This window comes from Mchenga conophoros, linkage group LG4 (assembly GCF_057382185.1).
Source record: "Mchenga conophoros isolate Kocher_MC1m ecotype Shallow Benthic linkage group LG4, M_conophoros_male_GT1.1, whole genome shotgun sequence".
NCBI classification, from domain to species: Eukaryota; Metazoa; Chordata; class Actinopteri; order Cichliformes; family Cichlidae; genus Mchenga; species Mchenga conophoros.
In genome coordinates this window covers 32,529,459-32,549,046 of record NC_140529.1, presented here as the reverse complement: position 1 = coordinate 32,549,046, position 19,588 = coordinate 32,529,459, and the positions used below count along the sequence as shown (strand labels likewise).

Genomic DNA, 19,588 nt, shown 5'->3' with positions numbered 1-19,588 from the left:
TTATGTCTTCATACAATGAAATGTCCTAGAGAAATAAAATTGAGGTTGACGCTGACATCGCCATTGACTACTCAGACTTGGAGCCTCCAGCTGTTTGCGTCAGTGTCTGCAGCTGAGTATAATCATGGCCAAAGAATGTAAAACTGCAGCTACTATTCACATAGGAACAGCAAAATTGGACAAGAAGATTGGAAAAATCTTGATCTCTACTGTGACATTAAGATGGTAGAGTCAGAATTTGTGTAAACAACATGAAAACATGGATTCATCCCGTCTTGTATCAACAGTATAACAGTTCAGACTGCTGCTGTCGGGGTGTATCAATGTGAGGGATATTTTCTTGGCACACTTTGGCTCCTTTAGTTCCAACTGAGCAAAGTCTCAAATCCCCACCCTGTTTGTGCTAACCATGTTCCAGTGTACATTATCTGCTAATATGTTCAGTAGGATAACATGCCGTTTCACAAATGGTTTCTTGAACATGACAATGAGTTCACTGTACTCAAATGGCCTCCAAAATTATCAGATTTTAATCCAACAGAGCAGCTTTGGGAACATATAGACATTCACAGCTACAACCCTGTTCATTACTACTCATGACAGGTGTACAATAAAAAGTTAACAACACAATCCTCCATCATTAGAGAGACTTGAGGCTTCTTACACGCACAGGACTGCATAAGGCTGAGGAAAACTCCTCTGTTAAAACATTATGAATGTTTAATGTGCTTAAATAGCTAATGGGGTGTTTGAGTGGAAATGACATCATCTCCTATGAGCTGCAGCTGAAACCAAACAGAAAACGCCTTATAATAAACATGGATGCAAAACTCCAAAGAACTTAAAAAACTTAAAGTGAAGTTGCTGTGATATACAACTGGTATCCCATAGCATGTAGGAATTATGCCTTTATTGCAAAGAAAGAGAGAGAGAGAGAAAGAAATTTACCACTGACAACTGGAATTAGTGTGGGAGTAACCATCTGTTTATGGTTATTTATTGTGAAAAAAAATTCCCATAAATGTAACTAGTTTAACATAATCCTCATTATGATTTACTCCAAGAATTTAATTCCACTTCCACCACACAATTGGCAACATAGAAAAAGTTAGAAATTATGGCTTCCTCTTTCTCTCATTTTTTCCAGCTGTTAGTTACATAGAGAAAGACCAGCTGTAAGCTTGCAAAGTTTCACACGCGAATCAAAGAAGCTTTTGTGTGCGTTAATAAGAGTTTGGTAGGTTTTAAGAGCCCCTCTGATTGGAGGGGCGATCATAGGCTCCTGCCTCCTCTGACTCTCATTGATTTTGAACGTTTTTCTTATCACACACACACTCACCAACACACGAACCAGTCGAGTCAAGAGACAACTGTGAGCTAATTCAGTACAGGGCACTCATGTTACTACGTGCTTTTAGTGCAGAGGGGAGAGGGGTTTAGCCAATGTGGGCAGAGGGAGGGGAAAGTACACACAGAAGCCCGAGAGAATGGGGCTAAAACAGAGCTGTAGTTGAGAAGAAATGGCGGACTTTCATCGTGTGAGCAAATGACAAAAAAGGTGCGCGACAACATAAAGAAACGGACGAGCAAAGCAGAAGTGGCGAGAATTTAAGAGGGATGTGGAGGAACGTTCTATCGGTTTCATCTCGGCTGACTGCCACCAAAGTGTAACGAGAGGAAACAAGAGTAACAGAAGTGCGCACAGGGGCTCAAACTTGTCTCGACCAGTCTGGCGGAAAAGAAATCATACTAGACAGAGAGAAATGACTGAATTTCTGGTGCTTAATTTATCGGGGAGGGATTTGAACCACAGAGGCAAATGAGACAGGAAGAGAGTGAGCGAGGGAGGCGGGAGTGATGAGTGCGTAAAACAGCAGACAGGCATGAGGAAAAAGATTAACAGCCTTCACTGAGCCGGCGTGTGTGCTTGTGAAGTACTTCGTGGCAGTGCAAACCGAGTTTGGAAATATGAGAACATAGGCAACGGGACAGGGTAGATAAAACAAGCGCGTGTTGCGCAAGGTAAAAGCAGGACAAGGAGGAAGAGAGGGAGAGAGACAGACAAAGGTGGGCCTCTAAAGGGAAAGACTAACAGGAGGGGAGAGGTATGAGGGGACAGCTCTCGAAGTCTTTCTTGTCTCTCATGATCACTCTCGTCTGTCTGGGGAGCCTGATGACCACTCTCATCTGGTACAAGTCGGACGGCAAGTGAGTGCATAACTACATTTGTGCCTAGAGAGCAAAAACTAAAGAGGCCGTGGAAGAACGATTGTGCTCACCGTATAAAAGTAGCAACAAAGATGTGAAACTAGAAAGCGAACATTTCTGAAGAAACTTTAATTGTGCCTATGCCGGTGTTCTGATAAACCATCCTACTTTGGCAAAACGTCCTACCGTAAGTAGTTTATGCACATTTCTGCTGTCACAGAGTAATTCCAGCATAAATTTAAGTAGGTTTGACGGTTTGCCACTTTTGGCCATCAGAGTATGCTTGTAGCTCATATCCATAAAGCCAGGACGGTTTGCCACTTCATTTTACCGGTTTAAGTATGCTTGTAGGTCACATTCACAAAAGTAGCATGGCTTGGAACTTAATTGTACCCGTCAGAGTGTGTTTCTAGCGCTTATTAACAAAGGTAGGGTGATCTGCCACTTAATTTTTGCTGTTAAAGTATGCTTGTAGGTTACATTCACAATGGTATGACGGTTTTGCACTTAATTTTACTCGTCAGAGTATGTTTTGAGCTCATATTAACAAAGGTAGTTGTCAGAAGACAGGATCTATGTGGTTGGAGGAAAAAACTGTTGAGTTTTAAAAAGTCATCAGTTCATAGCTGTTAAGGCTGGTTGCTATAGTAACTTGTGTGAGTGGCAGGAGGCACTGGGACACACACACACTGCATTTGGGGTCAAACACAGAGAACGGCAAACAGGAATTAAACTCTGAAACAAATTGTTCCCAAGAGAAAACTGTAGGTCCGATCACAAAGATTCTTTCACTGTGAGTGGTAGGAACTTCCAGACTACAACATAATAAATTTCCATGCCTGTAGAGTGTATTATACTGACGTGGTGACAGTGTAAAGACACGCTCTGATGTTAAATTTGAACCGAAAATTGAGAGCAGGTTTAGAATGGCCGTCTATGGGGACAGAGAGGGAGGAGGCTGCGCTTTGATGGCATTTGTGTGAAAACCGTAAATATGATCTCAGTGAGGAAGACACTGGATGAAAGTAGACAACGATAGCTACGTTTTGATGTATAAATTATACATGTAGGGCAAACGGTTTGGGTGGGAAAGGAAGAGAAAGACCTTTTTTTCAAATTATTCTCCAGACTCACAACATGGATTTGGTCAATAAAAGTCCAAAGTCTTGTGACCTGTAGAAGTTTAAATGATGTTTCTATGACAAAGTATGGCCGAGCGGTGGACCTTCAAAGTGGCCTGGGTTGGGACCTTTTTTCAGGCCCTTTCCCATAGCCAGGGGTGGAAGTAACGAATTACAAATACTCACGTTACTGTAATTAAGTACATTTTTTGGGTACTTGTACTTTTACGAGTAATTTTTCAAGTGTGTAATTTTACTCATACTTGAGTACAACTTACACCATGTAATCTACTTCGCTACTTATAAAATCAAAAGTCACTACTGAGTACGCCCACAATTTGAATTAATATTCAAACCTTTCGTCTGCATTTTTGCAGCCAATAAGGCCGTGCAATCGCAACCGCGCCAATTTAAGACGTAAGCAAAGAATAAACTCCGCTGCAGCAGCAGGCACAGGTGTCTGGAGGTGCTAAATGGTGGAGTATAAACTACTTTATAGACGAAAGATTTGGAGACAAAGAAGCCAAAATGGAGACAGAGGACAACACTGTCAACCATGAAAACGACGTAGAAAAGACGGAGGACGCGTGCCCGTGGCTATACCTGGAGGAATTTTTCGTGTACAGAGGAAGAAAAGGAGACAGCGTCCAGATGCAGTGCAAACTTTGTTTGACCTCTACAGTCATTTCAGCTTACAAGACTTCAGCATCTAATCTAAAAAAACACATTGAGGTAAGAGGTTTTACAACTATACGTGTATGATATTGCTTTCTTATTTTTCATGTGTGTTAAGGTTACTAGTTTGGCTAAGATATTGTCACCGCCATTGGTTAGCCTGATATTAAAATAAGACGGAGCTAGCTAATGTGCGTGTGTGCATGCATAATTGAGCTACAATTCGTAGGAATGTTTTAGCTTATTATTTGGATAACCACGGTCATTACAATAAATTAAACTTGTAGTCATTTAAAACTCACAGGCCTACAATCAGCTGGCCTATTTAAAAAAACAAACAAACAAAAAAACAAACAAACTTGAACACAGTGCTGAGCTGCATCTCAAATTAATCTTCCAGCTCTCAGCTGACATGTACCAGAGCCCGATTGATGGATCAGTTGATCAGTATCATTGGCCTGATATAGGTCTATCATACTGACATGGCTCTTAATCAGTAGGGTTATATGTTTCCCAATATGATATCTTTTTTTAAAGAACATAATGTGGATTGGTTTTATTTGTTAGCTGTATGGGCAGCATTTTTGTGTATGTGATCCCTTTTCTTAAATTAGATTTGCTAGATACACATATTTTGCTCTCTTAGTATTTTTAGGACCTGACTAATACTGAAAACTTTAGGGTGATACTGATAAAAAGGAGTTAAAAATTTAGATACTGATACATTGGTCGATACTCTTTTTACAGATAGTATACATATTACAGAACTTAGAATGTATACAGAAATTCATGTTTTTTGCAATGATCGTTCAAAATTGGTTTACACTTGTGAATAAATACAGCAATATATCTGCAAAATTTGACCAATTCACCACTCTTTTATACTATGCTCAACAATCAAAGATTAGCTCAAGTCTAGTTGAATAATGTTTTAAAAATGTGTTTTCTTTTAGTGTTAATCACAGTGATGTTATGAAGTAATGTATGAACCTGACGTATGATAATATTTATCTCTACAGAGGAAACATCCATCGAAGATTGAGCAGTACAATATCACTGTGGCATCAACATCTCGTCAGCGAAAGACCACAGCCACACCAAACAAGCTCTCAGCAAATACACAAGCCAAGTTACCAGACCTGATGTTGAGAGCTGCAAACAAACATGTTCCACAAGCAACTGTTGACAAGCTTGTCATCAATTTCATATGTGAGGGTCTACAGCCATTTGCAGTGGTAGAACAGCCATCTTTCAAAGAATTGGTTACCACATTACAACCTCAAGCCAAAGTCATCTCCAGACCCACTGTCCGTGCCAGAATCTGTGAAGCTGCTGATCACATGAAGATGACTTTGGTTGCAGCATTGGATAAAGTCAAATTTGTTGCTACCACTACTGATTGTTGGTCAGCTCATCAGAAAAGTTACCTTGGAGTTACATGCCATTGGATAGAGGAAGCGTCCCTGGAAAGAAGATCTGCAGCACTAGCATGCAAAAGATTGAGAGGGTCTCACACATTTGACATGCTTGCTGGTGCGCTTGATGATATCCATTGCCAATACAAGATTAGAGGCAAAGTTGTAAGAACCACAACTGATAGTGGATCCAACTTTGTCAAGGCCTTCCACATGTTTGGGGCACAAAATGATGCAGATGAAGCTGAAGATGAAGCAGACCCAGAAATTATTGACCTGACTGACCATAGGGACTACCATGAGGCAAGTGCAATTCTTGATGAAGACTCTGGTTTGGAGTATCAACTTCCGCCTCATCAGCGATGTGCATGTCACCTGCTAAACCTTGTGGCAACAACTGATGCTGCCCTAGCAGAGAGCATGAATGAAACCTACAAGAGGCTCTCCCGTGCAACCTTTGCAAAATGCCAGGCCATTTGGAACAAAACTGGCCGATCTCATTTGGCTAATGAAGTGGTAGAGGACAAGTGTGAGCTACAGATCATTTGTCCCAATGCAACACGATGGAATTCAACCTACCTTGCCATTGAAAGGATAATACGCATCATTGATGAGAAGGGGGAAGATGCCATCAGGAGCATTTGTGAGGAGTTCAAGGTGAAAATGTGAGTAAAATTGGACACCTACCAATATGGTTTCAAATTTTGTGAATTTTCCTTAATGGATGGTTAAAAACGTGAGCAGTCTCTTAATATTAAATCAGAAGATCCCTATTATAGTCATGGTGGGTTTTGTTGTTGTGTCTTACAGGTTGAGTCCTGCAGAAGTTGCATTCCTAAGGGAGTACTGTACCACCATGAAGCCACTGGTGAAAGCTTCAAACATCCTTCAGTCTGAGTCCACTTCCTTTATGGGATGGCTCCTGCCAGTAATCCAACAACTACTGTCCAAACTTAGCAGGCTGGAGACATCAAGCAAGACATGCGTGCCACTCATCAGAGCCCTGCAAAATGGCCTTCAAAAGCGTTTTGGAGCGATGATGGAGGATCCAGAGTTGGCTGCAGCTGCAGTCCTCTTACCCAAGTTCAAGACTTCCTGGACTGACAGAGCAGATGTAATAGAGGCTGGTAAGGATTCATGTGATCCCATTTTTGTGTATTTTTACATTTGAACACATGCTTAAGTGAGTATTTCACCTAATACATTGTAAGTTATTGATGGTCTGTCCTGAATACTAAACAATCCTTTTTGAGAATTTGCCGATTTTAAATTTGTGTTCAGGAATAATCACTGAAATTTAAATAACAAAATTGTGTTATCTACTTGCAATTACAGCCTTGACATACATCAAACAACATCTTGAAATGACAGAGCATGAGAGTGAGGATCAGCAAAGAGAGTCATCTGATGAAGATGAATTCTTCTCCAGACCAATCTCCAGAAGGCTGCAAAGTGCAGTTGAGCTTGATGGTTATCTTGCTTGTGCCACAGACACCATGGAGCTGCTGCACTCCTTCTCAGCCATCAAAAACCTCTCTCTTAAACTGAACACAGCTCTGCCTGCTTCTGCTGCGTGTGAACGACTTTTTAGCTGTGCTGGTCTACTCTTCACTGCCAAACGAAGTCGGATTGCCTCTGTTAATTTAGAAAACCAGCTCTTGCTGAAACTGAACAAAAGGTTCAGAAAGTAAAGTGTGAAAGAAATGCTAAGACTTTAAGACACTTACCTGCCTGTTGTTCAGTGTATGGGGAAAAGTTTAAATGGTTCTACGCATGTTCAGAAACATTTTTGTCATTGTTTTAACAAACAAAATTCCTTCTTTTATATCTACATTTATTTACAAAACAAGTTACCTTTCTATACCTTGTTCATCTGAAAAATGTGCTTTGAACATAAATATTTATACTGGTGAATCGAGTTGAATGCCTGCTATTGACAACAGAATAAAACATCAGTCTGTTAAAAAGTAATTAATACTCTGAGTAGTTTTTGAGAACAGTACTTTGTACTTTTACTCAAGTATTTTTTTAACACCAGTACTTTTACTTGTAATTGAGTACAATTTAACCAGTGTAACAGTACTTGTACTTGAGTACAAATTTTGAGTACTCTTTCCACCTCTGCCCATAGCACACCATTCCCTATCGAGCTGTATGAAACGGTATAATAAATATGGGGGTTGTCTCAAAGCTGTGGGGCGTGATCAAAATTTTAAGCGGAATAAGATAAGATAAGATAACCTTTATTATTCCCACATGTTGGAAATTTGTTTTGTCACAGCAGGAAGTGGACAGTGCAAAAGTTATGAAGCAAAAATTAGAATACAATAAGAATAAATACAGTACACAACTGTACAGAATAGAATAAAATAAAATATTATATACAGTAGAAAAAAATATACAATAAGATAAAAATAGAATACAAATGCTATATACAACTGAGTAAAAATACAACGATGCCAGAAAAGATTATTGCACTTAGTGTTATTGCACATGTGTGGATGTGTGCGTTTGATCAGTTAAAGTCTTTATTGTGGAGTCTGACAGCAGTGGGGAGGAAAGACCTGTGAAATCTCTCCGTCCCACACCGTGGGTGCCGCAGTCTCCCACTGAAGGAGCTGCTCAGTGCTGTCACAGTCTGCTGCATGGGGTGGGAATAACGGTAATAATAATAATAACAATAATAAATCTGCCAAATAGTAATAAGTGTGCCATAGGCACACTTAAGCACATTTCCTTAAAGTGAAGCTAAAGTGTCAAAAGTAAAGGACTTTTTCTGTTTCTGTTATGATGTTTTCTGATAAATAATGCGACTGCCAGCGTTTTGGGGTCAAGGTTTGGGGACATATGGACCTGTAGCCTAGATATTTAAATAATATATTCAGCCTTTTTGGAGCTGAAGAAATATACCTCAAATCTGAAATATGAAAATGTAATAACCTTTTGAAATATGAAAATTAAAAGGTGTTAAGTGTTGAAAAAGACATGATAAAATTCTTGTATTAAAGCTACATTTAGATATTAGGCTGTTGAGTGAGACAGCGTAAGGGTTAAGGACCTCGGGAGTCCAGGCTCGCCCAGGAAAGTTACTGTGGCCCTTTAGCTGAATTCTGCTGATACACTTAAACTGTAAGTTACACTAATTCATGCAGTTTTGTATTCATTGCTCAGTTTAATTCATTTCACTCTAGTTCGATCCTTCTGCAGCAGTCGTAACCCCCGGACTGAGACATACATTGAGCTTAAGCAGGACAGACTTTGAGAAATACCCCCCAAGTCTCTATGAAATGAAAGATATTCATCGATCAGCTTGCAAAACAAATTTTCTGCAATCTAAGACAGATAATTCTATAGTTTTATAACTGTGGCTAAATTTGTAAATGTAAATATGCATTGCTTTATTTATTTATTATTTGAATAGCAAGCCTTATTTAGACCAACGCACCCCTGTCAAAGATTGACATAGATATGGTGTGCTGTATATGATGGCTGTTGCATTATTGTGTATATTCCGTTTTACCACTTAGGTAGGACTGAATTAGTATTGATTCATTAAACTAAATATTTTAAACCCTATCCAAACATAAGTCTTGATATAATATCACATAGCTACTATTAATAGCAATAAAATGTTTCTTTTTATCATTATTTAACAACAACAACAACAATAGTAATAGTAAAAACTAGAAAAAGTTGCATTTCCTGTGAGAATGCAATGAGAATGTTGTGTAGCGGAAATTTTCTGCTGAAAAAAGCAGAAGCAGAACTATCTTCTGAAAAGAGGTGTAGAAGCTGAAGTATTTGCTATAGACATCTTTATTTGAAAGGGTACACTGAAGATTAAATTAAATTAAATTTTATTTATATAGCGCCAAATCACAACAACACTCGTCTCAAGGCGCTTTATATTTTAAGGTAGACCCTACAATAATACATACAGAGAAAAACCCAACAATCATATGACCCCCTATGAGCAAGCACTTTGGCGACAGTGGGAAGGAAAAACTCCCTTTTAACAGGAAGAAACCTCCGGCAGAACCAGGATGAGGGAGGGGCGGGGCCATCTGCTGTGACTGGTTGGGGTGAGAGAAGGAAAACAGGATAAAAACATGCTGTGGAAGAGAGCCAGAGATTAATAACAAGTACGATTCAATGCAGAGAGGTCTGTTAACACATAGTGAGTGAAAAAGGTGACTGAAAAGGAAAAACTCAATGCATCATGGGAATCCCCCAACAGCTTATGCCTATTGCAGCATAACTAAGGGAGGATTCAGGGTCACCTGGTCCAGCCCTAACTATATGCTTTAGCAAAAAGGAAAGTTTTAAGCCTAATCTTGAAAGTGGAGATATTGTGTACTTTTAAATACTCTAGGAACAACAAGTAAGCCTGCAGTGCAAGAATGAAGTGCTCTACTGGGGTGATATGGTACCACAATGTCATTAAGATAAGATGGTGCCTGATTATTTAAGACCTTGTATGTGAGGAGCAGGATTTTGAATTCAATTCTGGATTTAACAGGGAGCCAATGAAGGGAAGCCAATATAGGAGAAATATGCTCTCTCTTTCTAGTCCCTGTCAGTAACTCTTGCTGTAGCATTTTGGATTAACTGAAGGCTTTTCAGGGAGGTTTTAGGACATCCTGATAATAATGAATTGCAGTCGTCCAGCCTGGAAGTAATAAATGCACGAACTAGTTTTTCAGCGTAACTGTGAGACAGGATATTTCTAATTTTAGAAATGTTGTGCAAATGGAAGAAAGCATATTACATATTTACATATTTGTTTAATATGTGCATTGAAGGACATGTCTTGGTCAAAAATGACTCCAAGGTTCCTTACAGCATATTGAACCTTGAAGCAGGTGGGCTACAGCAGCAGGTGACCACACACTGTCACTGCTGCCAGCTAGGAACAGGAAACTGAGGCTATCATTTGCACGAAGAAGTGTTTAAGTCATGAACACCAATTGCATGCAAGATTATTTAATCTTTATGGAGGTTGGAAGGATAACAGCCAGGATAACATATCATTCAGTCCAACTGTCCTTTGTAAATAATTACTTAAGTTGTCGGATCAGTTTAGTTGAGTAAAAATTAGGAACAGTTGCTGTGATATGATGTAATATAATTATATTATATTACGTATTATAATTATTTAGTTGCACAAACTGGAAAAAAAGGACAACAAGCAAGTTTTAAGTACAGTGCTTGACACTGACTGGAACAATACGTCACTCTGAATCACTAAGTTGTTCACACCAGGATGTGTGAACAACTGACAACAACAATGAAATGCTGTTATAATATGTCATCTCTTTTTTCTGCATTTTCCTGATCTGTATTACTTAATCTGACCAGTTTTCTTTGTTTTTGTTGTTTGTTTGTGTTTTTTTGCAGACATGTGAAGCCTCACCAACCAGCTTCTCAAAAGAAACATGCCGCAAAGCCCTCAGAAATTTGCAAAGGCTGCAAGTGAGAGAAAACATAACAGTCTCAGAATTTCCCTGAGAAACCTCTTTGTTTATGCCATCGTCAAAAATGAGCTGTGCAAAGTCAGCTGTGCAGATATGATTCTGTTGACTGTGTGTTTGTGTGTTTCACAGGGAAATCATTAGCAAGGTACAAGAGCGTTACAATCAAACCTGGAAGAAGCAGGAGGAGAAATACTTAAAATTCAGGTAAGAACCAATTTGCAAACACTTCCAATTTTTTTCTATAGAAATTACAAATCAAAGTAAAATGTTTTACTAAATAGGAGTGTGTGTGTCTGCTCGAGTAAATTTTTAATTAAAAATCAAATAAAATTAAAGTCACAGATGAGCTCTGCAAGCATAATATGATCCCTACCACAATATATTCAAATAGTGTATCGATAACAGGATTTTTTTATGCAAAGATTTGATTGAGGTATCAGCCTATCAGGTATCAGGTGTCATCAGCCTCATGTAGGAGTCAGTGAGCCAGTAGCTTAAACCAAAGGAGCCCTGCAATGAGGGACGATGACTTTGACATAATATCTCTGTAGGCACAACAAAGAATACTTGAGATATTTACCATGTGGGTAAATATCTCTTTAAGACTATGTGACTGAGACTTTCTATTAGCTCGAGCTGCATAAAACATTAACAGGAGTTGTTGTTGTATTTGTTACCTACAGCTGAAAGAAAGATTTTTTTATACCGATTACTAAAGCTAACTGTGTTGTAATACACTGCTCTTTTATTTTATTTTTAACCTTTTCCTGTTTAACTTTATATTGATCAATGTTTGTTCCTCCCCTCACTCACCTGTTGTATGCTCTCCTGCCCTGTGGGTGTACTGATGTCTCATCTCTCTCTGTCTATTTATTCACACTGAACTATTTCACTGAACACGTCAATGAACATGAAGAGAATCAAAAGCATTAAAGAAATGGTATTCCTTGGCATTACGTTAAGGGACCGATAGCAGTGGTTTCATTTAGATTGGCAATGTCTGTTAGTATAAATTAAACAAGCATCAACTTTAAATATTGACAGTTTTCTTAGATGTCACACAGGCTTTCAGACACATGGCTAATATGCATTTCTTATAATGGCATTAAAATTTATTTTTATTCGAGATCCAACCATTGTCATGTTTTTAATAAACTAATGTTATTTCCTAAAATATTCTTCTAATTTACTGCATAATATGAAATTATATGACAATCCAGATAGCTTGTATTTTGAGAAAAGCAATATTTCTGTTCCCAGTTAATAACTGCGAACCGGTTTGTCTGGTAAATAGCTAGCCTGTGTCAACAAAGTGTTTTATATTCCCCAGAACTGATCTGAGACTTAAGTGCAATGGCATTGACAAAGCAATCATTACCAAGAATAACACTCCAGTGGGGTTGAAGCTCGTTTATGATGGGGAAAAGAAGAGGACTCTACAGGTGAACAAAGAGCTGTTCAGCATTTTTACAAAGGTAGGGTTTTTTGTTTTTGTTTGTTTGTTTGTGTGTGTGTGTGTGTGAGAGAGGCGGGAGGGGCTGGGGTTTGCTTATGTAAATACATACACAGCCATATGTAAGTAATGCACCATCACTTTTAAAAATATGTTTTTAGAAGTATTACAAACAGGAACTTAAATGCTACACCCCCTCAAACGGATACAAACTAAGTATAAAGTATACACCAGTATACTGCAATTCGACTGCAATTCGGTCAGTTGTTATGAAGTGTTTCAAAAATAAAGTCAAATCCAGAATGAGAGATATAAAAATATGTAAGCTACCAAACCACAAAAGCTAAGGTGATATAGTAGCATCTCAACCAGCAAAGCAACAAATGCTGATTTAGTTCAGTATCAGTTTAAATTGACAGAAAACATGTGTGAATTGAAGAGGAAAGATTATATATAAATCCTTTTTGCTTCAACATTTGACATCAGCAACAATGGTAAATGTTTTTTTTATAATGCCTTATTTGTCGCTGTCTATTCCAGGAGAATCCTTTTTCAAGTAAGAAATGGGACACTTGTTCGGTTGTTGGGAATGGTGGGATCCTGTCTGACAGCAGCTGTGGAAAAATGATTGATTCAGCTGACTTTGTTATCAGGTGAGAAAAGTGTCCAATGTAGACCAAATTCAGAGTGGAAATTCCACATAACCATTCCTGTGTCTACTTTTTTGTTTGTTCAGGTGCAACTTACCTCCTTTGGAAAATGGATATGAGAAAGATGTTGGCAGCAAAACTAGCCTTGTGACAGCAAATCCAAGCATCTTCACACAGAGGTAAGCAAGAAAAAAAGTTGCTGCCACCTCACATTACTTATGAGTTGTTGCTCAAAGTCAGCTATTTCTTTTGCACAGGTATGGCTCCCTGGTGGGACGCCGCCTTCCATTCGTGGAGAGTCTTCGCAAGTACGGCAACTCTCTGCTGCTCCTTCCTGCCTTCTCCTTTGGTATAAATACTGCTGTGTGTCAGCGAGTTTCATATACAATAGAGGACTTTAAAAGCCCTATTCAACCTGTTTTCTTTAACCCTCAGTACCTTGACAGTCTGGCTCAATTCTGGAGCTCTGAAGGCCTGAAAGAAAGGCGGCTCAGCACTGGATTAATTATGGTTAGCATGGCCCTGGAATTGTGTGAAAATGTGCATCTGTATGGATTCTGGCCCTTTAGTAATCACCCATATGGCCTCTATACCCTGACTAACCACTACTATGATGACAAACCAGCTAAAGCGAGTTTTCATGCAATGCCAGCTGAATTTAACCGCTTGTTGCAGCTGCACACTGAAGGGGTACTCAGGCTTCACCTGGGAGACTGTGAATCAGATGAAAAATAGTTCCCAGGGATAGACAACAGCACAGAAGCAAAGTGCAGAATTAAGTGCCTTCTCTATAGCCTCAGGATGAAGTTAGACACTCAATTCATTTCATATGTGTTTAAGAAAATTTAGACATTATTTTTGGTTAGTGGAAAGATGGAAAATGGCCACATAGACACCTTCCTTACCTTCCAGCAACCAAGACATTTGCACTGATGAGTGCCTCTTTAACCCTATTTATTAAACAGATGTTCCATTTGGAGTCTGGAATGATTTTAATGCAGTTTGATGCCTGTGTAAGGCAGTTGCTCTCAGTCTAGTGCCTCATGAAAGATTGATCTCACCTTATATTCTGAAATACCTCCATTACATGAAGACGTTCGTGCTGAAAAGCTTTTTAGAAAGAAAACGAATACACTGAATGTAAGGCCTATTTTGACATTTTTTAAACTATTAACCTCTTTGTATTTTAGTACCAGCTGGTAATGAATGTGTAGTGCCTGATAAAATCACACAAATGTGTGTTATGCTTCGTCACTGCAGTGACCAGACGGTGATAAAAAACTTACTGCCACAAAGTGGCAACATACATTTATTGGTAAAATGTTAGTTGTGTAAGTTCTTTTTATCTCATTGTTAATTGTAAATGTAAAAATGTAATTGTAAAATTTGCACTTAGAGTGAAAACCTCTGTTCAGAACAATTTCTTATGCAATATTTGTACCAGTATTTAGGTGTGTCTGATGTAGATGGGAATGTTGCCTTTTAGGCTGGTATTTTTAAAGTATTAGCATTGATTTTTGTCATGCAGAAATGCCCCTAATAAGCCACGATGTTAAAATGACATGCCTCCTGCCATTAAGGTCCCGCTTTTGCTTCCACAAGAGACATTAGACCTTTGTGGGTATCCTCTGGTGTAACTACACATTGGCGCTGATGTGTAGTTACGTGTTTTGTGAGGTGCATGCCAAGTTACGTGGAGTATTATGCAAGGTTTCTTAGCATAACACTGCATTATAAAGCTGTGAATTATCACACCTGACATCTCTTGTAGCAACGGCAACATATTGTGAACATTTGTATATTTTGTTTTTAACAGTATGTTATAAAAGGAAAATGAAATTCAAATGAATACATAAATATCAAAAAGTGTGGTGCCTTTCACTTCTCTAACCAGGTGGGGAAAGATTTATCTGGATGTCTCAGTTGGAAGATTTAGTATCTCAAGTGCTTAAAAACTTGCTGTCTTTTGGGCATTTTTGTGGTTAGTGTAGGGCTGCTCAATTAATCGAATTTTAATCACGATTACGATCTGGGCTTTCAACGATCATTAAAAATGACTGAGCCGATTATTAGCCCCTCCCTCATTTATCCGCGACACCTTAAAGGCCGGTCCGTGAAAATATTGTCGGGCATAAACCGTCCGTGGCGCAAAAAAGGTTGGAGACCGCTGATTAAGAGGACCCGAGGGAAGCTCGGAAAGCTAAGCAGAAGTTATTTGGAGAGTGACTGCCGTTGGTTGAAAAGAGAGTTTAAAAAAAAAAACTTCAGTGGTGTTGCACACTATTTTATATTATTTTTTTAAAGTCATTGTTAACCCTTTAAAGCCGGTCAGAGCAGCACGCTCCGTTTTGCGTAACTATTTTTAAATCCCTGTAGAACCTGAACCGCGTAAGCTAGCGCAATAATTTGTTTTGCATATGAAACCGGAGGAGTTGTACTTACATCTGATGCCATCAGCTTGTCCTCGGTCACGGTTTCGTTCCACATATAGCTTTGCAAAAATTGCATAAAAAGCGCTTGCAGGAACAAAAACATAATATTCCAGAAACACGCTTTGCCGTTCCTATCAGCTGTTCGTAACACTTCCCACAGTGAAATGATGCACATGCTGTTTTCTTTGCAAATTTGCATCATAGGATTGTTTTTTGTTTTTCCTGCAGTATATAAAAATTGCTGTATCTCCAAAATAAAACTATGAAGACACTCAAAATAAATTTCCTGTGGTGGGAAACTATTTTTTGCAACTTTATTGTATTTAAAGTTTTGAGGGATAAACCTCTTAAATTTCTCCAAGTAGAAATATATGTAAACAAAACAAAAGCGATTTTCAATTTTTTTTGCAGTTTATTGCACTTTTTTGCAATTTATGTAATTACTATGCACTTAATGCATACATATTATTAAAATATGGGCTATAACAGTTGTATTGATGTATAGCAACTTGAAATGCTCCCACAAATGGCACTACAGCATGTAAAAAAATAATATAAGCTCTGGTGGACTTGGTTCTATAGTAGGTCTTAAAGGGTTAAATAAATATCGTCAAATAATCGTGATCTCAATTTCAGTGAAAATAATCGTGATTATCATTTTTGCCATAATCGAGCAGCCCTAGGTTAGTGTATATATATACATATATTTATATGCATTGTTTCCCTTTTATTATTTTTATAATCCTGTTTTGTGTTTTTAAATACAGATTTCAATAAGAAGCACAGCTAATATTAGAAAGTCCTATGACCAGCGATTGTAATTACTGTAGCAATGATGAGCATTCCATTTCTTGATAGATTTCTTGGCCTCTTCTTGGTAGATTTGAAATATAGCAAAAGAATACAACAGTTTTGCAATGTCCAGATAAAAGAAAAAGCTCTCAAGTGGCATATAAAATAGTGTAAAGATATACATGACATATTTATTCTTTATATAAATGGTAAATAATAGAGCTCTTAAAATATATCTCTGTGGAACTCCTATCAATATACTGACCACTAGGGCACTAAGACACTTGACTTAATACCATTGGAGATACTTCCTAATAGACAGAAGATTTCATGATAGATGGCTATGCATTCAACATAGGAAGAAATGAAAATTGTCTAATTTGCCTAGGGACACCCTACCAGAGAAAAGTAACATACAACCTTCTCTTCTAACTATAAGGTTAAGGGAGCTTAGTCACTTAAACCTTGGTGCAGAGAGCTGGAGACACCATGGCTGAGTAACTGTTCGTCATACTTATCTGAAGTTTGCCATCTGGGGTGAATGTGCAATTAGTGACAAAAAACTGGCAGGCCCATGATGCCATGCACACACCCTCATAGCTGTTCCTGAAGTTAAGTCACTCTGACTCAAGTAGAGTCCAGCAGACCTGCGGACATGGAAAGTAACGTGGAATTTATAACCAAGGCCTCAGTTATTGTATTTACTAAATGGTTGTTAAACATGTTTCACACTAAATGAAAGCATGGGTTCACAACAACTTAATTTTCTTATGCTTAAAGCTGTTAGTGATGCAGACAGATAATTTATGTTTTATGATTTTAAAGTTTAGTGCATTCTATTTACAGCGTTTTCACCAGAATATGCTAACAGTGCAGGTGGAAAAATGGGTCTCCAGGGGTCCATGGTGAAACTGCATCCGAAAACATTCAATTGTCTCTCCAGTACAATACTCTCTCAAAATAGGCACACTCACCACAGTCCAGGAAGGGGAAAGGGAAGGTCTGTGCAGAGGGAGAAGACAATGTCGGATCCTTTGAGGCAAACACACACGAGCAAAATACAAGCTAGGAGCCAGTGCTTAACTAACAAGGTAGTTCAACAATCCAGTAATGACTACCTTAAGTAATGGCTGATGATGAGATCAGAGGCCAGAGGGGGTTGATTATCTTCAGGTGTGTAGACTCAAGGGTAGGAACACGAATGAGTACTGCCTCACAGCACAGACAACAACAAACAATAACAGACAGAAGAGAGGAGAAAGAAACGGAAGCCTAGAGAGAGACAAAACAAACCCTGATATGTCAGCCAGGTAGGACCGAGGGACCACGACAATGTATGATTCTCTCAGAGAGGTGCATTTTTGATTACCTTAAAGAACTGCATGTCTAATAAATTGATCTGATAGTAGATTTCTTAAATATTATTGGTCAAATATTTTAGAAAATACAACTTCCCACCTCATGCATGAAATCACAATCCTAATTCAACCCCATCACGGACACTTTGAAACCTGTGGGATCTTATTTTGAAAGTTTGATTGTATTCTATTGTACAGTATTGTACTTCCACCCTTATGAGATACTGGTGTCCAGGTTCCCGTAGTCTGTAATGGAGCTGCTGTCTGAGGCGCTGTCAGAGTGTACTGAGTGCGTTGGCATGCCAAGTTGTAGCCTGTAATGAGGTGAAACCACACACTAGGCCTGGATATTTAATTAGACAGACTGCTAGGGAAGTATTTGTTGCTCTAAATCTCACATGGCACACTCCACTTTTTTGTTCAGAAACAATAATATAATAAGACATTTTCCCTGTTATTGCACTTGTGTCTTTTTAAAATAAAGTGTACAAATTATTAATGGAAAATAAATGTTTTCTTGTACTTCTTTTCTAGCTCACTAACTTTGTCTTTGAGAAAATCCTAACTGAAGGTACAGATGATGTAATAAGTTCCAGATGTTTCTTGGCAAGATTGCTTAGAGAAGGGAATGTTGGCTCATTTTTGCAAGACATAAACCTGAAGTACAATAATCATCTTTAACTCTGGGAATGGGACCTTTTTATTTATTTATATTTTTCTTTTTAGATTTCCACCTGAATATGTTACTCTAAAATCATCTCGACAATTCTGGAAAACAAAACCAGCGTGGGTTAGCTGCCAGTAAAATTATGCCATGATGTCAATTTTTGTAAAACGATATAACTGATGTGCATGATATTGTTATGAAGGAAGATCAGGTTATTAAAATGCTCGTCTCCTGTTGATGTGTCATGTTGTGGTGTCCTGCATGGCGTCGATCAGCAGAATCTGCTGATGTGCAATTGAATTACCTGCTACTGAAGGTGGAAAACAAATCATCCTACACTGTGACTTTGTTTGGTCTTATGTGAAACCTACAAATATTTAATCAAATCCAACATGTGACATCCTGTCACAGAGTTATTCTGATAGATCAGGGGTGGGGGAACTCCAGGCCCTGAGGGCCGGTGTCCTGCAGGTTCGAGATATCACCCTGGGTCAACACACCTGAATCAGTAGTAATGAGTAGTTCATTACAAGGCCTCTGGGAAACTTCAAGACATGTTGAGGAGGTCATTTATCCATTTAAATCAGCTGTGTTCAAGGACACATCTAAAACCTGCAGGACACTGGCCCTTGAGGCCTGGCGTTCCCCACCCCTGTGATAGATGAATTCAACATCTGCATCCCGCCCACTATAGTCTAATAAGTTTGGAATAATGTTGTCTTTTCCCCCCCTTAAAACAAGGGTTTATATTGTCTAGCAATTCCTTTAGGACAAGATTTTCCTCCTCATTTTCTCCACTTTTCTTGTTTCAGGCTCTTTGGGAAGAGTAAGAGTTCTTTCTCTTGCTAAGCTTCTATTTATTTTTATTATTTTTGAAGATAAGACTTTCAACATGCCTTTAAAGTATATTATCTTTCTGCTCTTCCAAAAGTCTCTTATTTGCAACTCTAAAGTAATTCAAGAATCTTTGTTGTTTGTAATACAGTTAATTTATCCAATCAACATTTTAATAATAGTTAGCTACCAGAACATGGATTAAAACCCTGCAGCTATCTGGTTATGTGCTTTAAAGTCATCTGGGAGTCCTCTTGGAACCCCCATGGGGTCTATATATATATATATATATATACACACGTGCCATTCAACTGTGGGTAGGTCTCCTTTATAGAATTTGTGAGAAAGTTTACTTTCTGATGCCAAAGTGTTTGCCTTTAGGCCTAAAACCACAGTAAAAGATATAACCAGATAAACTAGGGCACAAGTACAGGTTCCATTGCATAGATAGTTTTAAAGTGCATTTGAAAGTGTTGCTTTACCTCAGCTTTATTTGTTGTCTTTGTGGT

General features: G+C 38.4%; 2 protein-coding genes across 3 annotated transcripts; both read left to right on the top strand.

Annotated features, from left to right (window-relative positions):
* Positions 1 to 1,468: 1,468 nt before the first annotated feature.
* LOC146576535 (alpha-2,8-sialyltransferase 8F-like) lies at positions 1,469 to 18,440 on the top strand. 2 transcript variants are annotated; one of them, XM_085271881.1, is made up of 8 exons: positions 1,469 to 2,208; positions 10,817 to 10,891; positions 11,023 to 11,097; positions 12,224 to 12,368; positions 12,887 to 12,999; positions 13,083 to 13,175; positions 13,254 to 13,345; positions 13,432 to 13,559. In XM_085271881.1, the coding sequence occupies exons 1-8, from the start codon at positions 2,108 to 2,110 to the stop codon at positions 13,437 to 13,439; spliced, it is 702 nt and encodes a 233-aa protein (XP_085128007.1). In that variant the 5' UTR covers positions 1,469 to 2,107; the 3' UTR covers positions 13,440 to 13,559. The 2 variants fall into 2 exon arrangements, with proteins under 2 accessions (XP_085128007.1, XP_085128006.1); XM_085271880.1 differs by having other exon boundaries at positions 13,254 to 18,440.
* LOC146576536 (zinc finger BED domain-containing protein 4-like) lies at positions 3,016 to 8,211 on the top strand. The gene is made up of 4 exons (XM_085271879.1): positions 3,016 to 4,061; positions 5,024 to 6,084; positions 6,230 to 6,546; positions 6,755 to 8,211. The coding sequence occupies exons 1-4, from the start codon at positions 3,858 to 3,860 to the stop codon at positions 7,108 to 7,110; spliced, it is 1,938 nt and encodes a 645-aa protein (XP_085128005.1). The 5' UTR covers positions 3,016 to 3,857; the 3' UTR covers positions 7,111 to 8,211.
* Positions 18,441 to 19,588: the final 1,148 nt, after the last annotated feature.